The sequence below is a fragment of the Phalaenopsis equestris genome, unplaced genomic scaffold (assembly GCF_001263595.1).
Source record: "Phalaenopsis equestris unplaced genomic scaffold, ASM126359v1 Scaffold000002, whole genome shotgun sequence".
Classification (NCBI taxonomy): domain Eukaryota; kingdom Viridiplantae; phylum Streptophyta; class Magnoliopsida; order Asparagales; family Orchidaceae; genus Phalaenopsis; species Phalaenopsis equestris.
The window spans coordinates 28,101,523-28,107,097 of NW_018164444.1; the positions used below are offsets into that span (position 1 = coordinate 28,101,523).

Genomic DNA, 5,575 nt, shown 5'->3' on the forward strand with positions numbered 1-5,575 from the left:
GGGGGGGTGATGTTCATTGTTATTATGTATATGCTTTTTTCTAGGATGGTTCTGCAAAGCTTTCAGTGTTAATTTTTATGTGAGCAGCAGTTGGTTTTGGTCCTAGTCCAAAAGTAATAACTGGTTCGAACTGTCTTTTTCTTGCTTTTCTCCTACTTATCCAATACTTGCTTGCTTTTAATCTTGCTTTTCTGATATTTGAAAGCTCCTCACCTGCTTCATACAGGGTGTTGTGTTGTATAAGGAAAGGGGGAAGCAAAAGACATTTCAATGCATTAAAGTTCTTACTGAGTTTGCATATTTCAGTTGGCAAGTCTTTTTCTGTTTTGAATCTCATCTGTTCCCTCTCTTGCAAGACGTGATAACCAGAGAAAGAGTAGCAGAGGGAGCGCTAAATCTTCAGCTCTGCTTGAGTAAGCAAAACTCCTTAACTGAAGTTTAAGCCCTTTATCCCCACTCGAAACATGTTGAAGTATTCTAGTTGAAATGCATTGAAGAGGAAAAAAGAGTAGGAAAGAAGCCAATTTCCCAAAACTGGAAACAGGACAGTGTTTGAAAGAGAGAAACTAATGGCTCTGGAAAATGTAGAAATGGAATGGAGAAGGGATGGTCGACTGACCCAAATGTGGAAAAGGATGTTCTTTGAGGAAGTTTCAGGGTCAGGGCAGGGTGTATGGAGACCACCTCCTTTGCAAGCCTTGACTTATGGAAGGCGTTAACGATATGGAGGGGGTTCTAGTGTATTCCAACTGTGGAAGATTTTGTTTTAGTAGAATTATCTGGGTATTCAACAATTTAAAAGAGTTGTTGGCCGCCTAACCATAATCATCATTGGCCATATTAATGTGTACATCTCAAATAAAACATTTCAAATTGAGGAAGCAATATGAATAGCCACATTCATCCATACAAACCATTTCTAATGATGCCTCCATGCTTAAAGTTTCTGGCTCTTTAGAAGGCAAGAAGGGGAGGGTAATTGCATTTTAAATGATTGAAGAATAATTATTTTCAGTGTTAAACTTTGAGCCATATATGAGAGTTAACTTTATTTTTTACATAGTGAAGTTGAGAGAATGATTGGTTTAGTAGCATCTTGATGTCCTTCAACTTTGTGATAACACAACATTCTTGAGGTTTTTTTTTTTATTTGGTTGGAAACTTACTTGAAAAATATAAAAAGAGAAGAAAGGTCTTTGTTTTGGCTTTATTGGCCATGAGGCTGAGCATGATTTCATGAATCTTCATTCAACAACTATTTAGTTGACAATGTGTAAACAATATGCAGACAATTATTACAATCTTATATGATAGAACCCTTACTAATAAAATTAACAGTTGACTTGAGTGACCAAAGAATTTTCACCTTGGTTGCATCAAAGAATCTTTATTATATCTTATTTTTGATATTGACATGGTTATAATAAATAACTTAGAGTTTTAGTAATTTTGGATCTAATCTATGATAGGTGTGAATCTAGTTAAGTCTAAAACTGGCAAATGACATATTTTGAATTTATTTTGATTGTTATGTTATGTTATTTTAGTATTTTACTTTGATATCTTAGCTTATTTTGATGTTAATTGTTTGTATAACCATCTTATTTCAGATTTCATTTAGAATAATAATGTGTTACTTCTTATTTATGCAATTTATTATATTTTTTATTTTGTTAGAATGTTGATATATATATTTATATAATGTGTTAATTAGCTAGAATGTTGATATGTTATTTTTTACTTCACACTTTGAAGTTTATACAAAATCTATTATCTCATGTAATCTTTTGAGGCTTACGCCTCGAAACACCTTGTGGCTTATACCTCATCTCACAGACAGAAAATGACTTATTACCTAATTACGTAATTTTAAAACTTGTGTGTCGTATTGGGTTTTAATGTTGGAGTGCTTGATTGTTTAGGAAAAGATTTTGGATGTTAATTTAAATGTTAAAATGCTTATGGTCTTTTTGGGATTAACTTTAAATTTATACTGATATGACTGAATGCGGGCCATATAAATTAGATGGGGATTTGAAAAAACTATAGATAGATATTTTGAGGCATATAATTGAAGAACCTCAAATAAATTAAATATTTTTTATATTTTTTAATCTTTTGAGTGCAATTAGATATGGATTCCTTCAAAATTAAAGCCTAAATTCTAAAAAAGTGTGATGTAAGTGTGAATAACTGATTTTAGGGAAAATCATCTCCTTAGACAGGCATTTGGCCTTAGAATTTTTTATTTTGGCTTATTCATTCCTTGTTCTTGTTTTATCACCCTTCTGTTTAAATTTGGCACATACAAAATTATTTTTTTAAAATTAAATTACTCTTACTTGATGATTTTTTTTTTGTTTTAAATCCTTGCCAAGTTTTTGAATTATCATGTTCACTTAAATATTGGTTGGGTTTTAATTCGAGTATCATTTGTTTAAACCTAAAAAAAATGTTTTTGGTTAAAATAATTAGTGGCTTTTGTTCTGTGAATCTTCAATTTTTTTTTCATATATTTTTAATATAAATCATTTTAATTGCATTAGAAATCCTAATTCTAATATTTTTCTTCTGTATGTGTTGATTAAATATGAAAATAACCCACCGCCCAATTCTTTATGAAGCACACATTAACATGATGGCTCATACCTCAGCTCTGGATTTTGAGGTTGTGATTTTACCTCTACGCTCTCCTTGGAAAAAAAATCAGACATCCATTCCATTGGGTTCTTTTATCAAGGGGTTGTCTCGTTTAGTGACATTGTTTAAAATCTATAATTTGTCACTTTATAAAATATATGGAATAGATTTCTTTTTTTTTAATAAAAATATTATATGTGAATGTAGTAGGAGAATTGGCATGGTTATGGTCATTAGGGTGCAAGGTGTGTGAAAATATTTGCTTAAAGTAATGTTGTTAGTGCATTCAACAACCATTAGACAGGATTGTATGCTGGGGAAGTCGTAGAATGGCTTCACCAGGCTTCCTTCCCATTCCACTAAATTTGATTGAACCCACTCTAGAAATCCTCATATACTTCACTTACAAGTTTCTCCCCTCACTCTTACAAGTTTAGAGATACTCTATTTCACCTGTATCCTCCTCCAATGGTTCGGCTTAAGCAATTTTATTCTTCATTCATGAAATGCAATTGAACCTCCAAAAACCATCAATAACTGTGAATGGGCTCCTCTGCATTGCAATGTGGTGCCTGGATGCTTGGCTGTGGCCAAGTTAGAATAATGGCTTCATTGATGATGAATTTTTAGCTTAGCTGAGATGCTAAGTGTTGTTTTTGTCTTTGAACAAAGAACTGTAATTTCAAATAATAAATGGTTAAAAGGCCATACAATTTTCCAATTTGAACTGTTCCTGTTTCTGCTATGCTTTGGCATGATTCTTTTGACTCAATCGTTTTGTTATCTGTTATTAAGTTGGGTTTCAGCAGCTTTATTTGTGCAGAGGGATGTAATGAGTTCTTTTTATTAATTGAGAACTAATTGTTGGGATTTACAGCATGAGAAATCTTGATAAAGTAATGAAAAAAATTATGGTTCGAAATTATTTTGTCAGTTTGATACTTACATTTTTTGTTTTAATTTATTTTGTTGGTGCTATGTTATTTACTTTTTACTGGCATAATGTAGTTGAGTTGGGCTATACTTTATAAGCTTTAGTCTTTTTATTCTCTTTATCTCATACAAGATCTCCGTTGCTGATGGCTTCCTTTTATGTTTGCTCAGCCTCCTCTTTGGGAATGCTACCAAAAACAACTAAAAGAATGGGAGTTGACTATGATGAAGTTGCATTACCCAGCAAATGAGCTCCAAGAGAGGACCGCCGCTCCTGAAAATCTTCCTGAGAAACCTCCCATGTTTGCTTTTTGTTTAAAACCACGGGGTCTGGAAGCTAACAAAGGCTCAAAGCAGAGGTCCCATAAAAAGTTGATGTACGCTGGTCACCATAGTTCATTTTCAAGAGAGCAGGATGTGCTCAATGCTTCTGGTAGTACTGCCCCGCCAATCGTTTTTCTGCATCATCATCATCTGCACTCTCCTAATCAATTTTATTTTTCTGTGCTCATGATTGTAGGGAGAAGATTAAATATTTCCTCACTCGGGGATGAGAAGGCTTTCGTTACCATACCTAGTTATGAAGGCTGTCATTCTACTCAGTGGCTTCAGTCACCCATGAGTTTCTCCCCAAGGGATGCAAGGACTGCAATTCTAATGGCTAGTGATTGTGTGGATAGAAATCATTATCCAAAGCTTTTTAGAACCTTTTCAAAGAAAAATGGGATGCATCATACTCCTTGGGATTCTCCAGTCATGCCATTATCATGCAGTGAGAAGTCAAAGAGGAATGGAGTTCTTCGTTTGCATCCTGAAGCATTAGAATGGCCATGCTCAAAGAATTTGCAGCCAGATGGTGGTCAGAGGCATCAGCCTGATATAAATGAGTTCAGGTTGCGTGATGCATCGAGTGCAGCTCAACATGCATCCAATATGGCTAAGCTTAAGAGAGAAAAGGCACAGTGGTTGATGCATAAAGCAGATCTTGCACTTCACAAGGCTGTTGTTGCTATTATGATGGCAGATGCAATAAAGACATCTCAGAAGGACCTAATTGGTGATGAATGAATTTTCAGTAATCAGATTCAGGCTATAGAAAAGCACATGAAAAGTCATGGATGCCCTCGCTTGTGTTTTTGCTGAATTTATGATTGAGATGGGCACTGCTAGCTATTTTCATTGGACTTATAAGCTCGACAAGATGTGCTGAGAAAGATGGTTTGATTTTGGGAATCTCGGTTTTCTGGCCGATTTAACTATTTTGCCTTTTCTGCTGTAGAAATTCTTCATTAAATGGTTGGGCTATACGGCTGTGTTGAGAAGCTGACTTTTAGTTTTTTCTAGTTGATAATTTTGTACATAAAATTTTTCTTTTTTTTGAGCCCTTATTTTATTTTGCAAATATGCGCCAATGATAGTTCTGTTGGCTTAAAAATAATACTCTACATTTGGAGGTCCTTAATGCTCATCTAATTGACTATGGTAGGGAAATACTCAAATACAGATAGATGCATTAAAGCTTTTGCTTAATGCAGGAATTCTGCCAGTTTGATGTTTCCGAAAATAGAATGTAAGTGAATTCATTGAGATTTTTCTAATTGTTGTACAATATTTTGTTATAAAATTCTGACCTATCATATCGATGTTCTGATGTGTACAAACTGCTTGTTCGGACTCTTCTACAATAATTTTCTGCATCAGAGTTATAATGTCTTGCATTCCTTTTTTCATTTCTGTAATTCAAACATGGTTAAGCATTATCTCTGAAAGTATTGTTTGTGCTGTCTATCTTTTGCAGCTGTAATTTTTATGTTTACTGAAGCAGTAAGGCTCTGCCTGATATTACTTATGTATGAAACATTTGCACTAGTTGAAGGTGTTTACGAATGATGATTAATTTAGAACAACATTTGTTTGCTAAATTAGTTATGAGAAACTTCCATGTCTACAGAGCTATTCCTTTTCAAATCTCCATTTATAAGTTTTTGTGTGATATCAACAG

At 33.8% G+C, this 5,575-nt stretch overlaps 1 protein-coding gene across 3 annotated transcripts in view; it reads left to right on the top strand.

Annotated features, from left to right (window-relative positions):
• Window positions 1–5,051, top strand: part of LOC110021402 — a 17,355-nt gene extending 12,304 nt beyond the window's left edge. For 2 of the 3 annotated variants that reach the window (XM_020719890.1, XM_020719896.1), the window contains exons 4-5: window positions 3,745–4,006; window positions 4,094–5,051. In XM_020719890.1, the coding sequence (XP_020575549.1) occupies window positions 3,745–4,006; window positions 4,094–4,641 (810 nt within the window). In that variant the 3' untranslated portion in view covers window positions 4,642–5,051. Of the gene's footprint in view, window positions 1–226; window positions 414–3,744; window positions 4,007–4,093 lie in introns of those variants that run through there. The other variant, XM_020719904.1, reaches the window with a different exon arrangement.
• The last annotated feature ends 524 nt before the right edge of the window (window positions 5,052–5,575 follow it).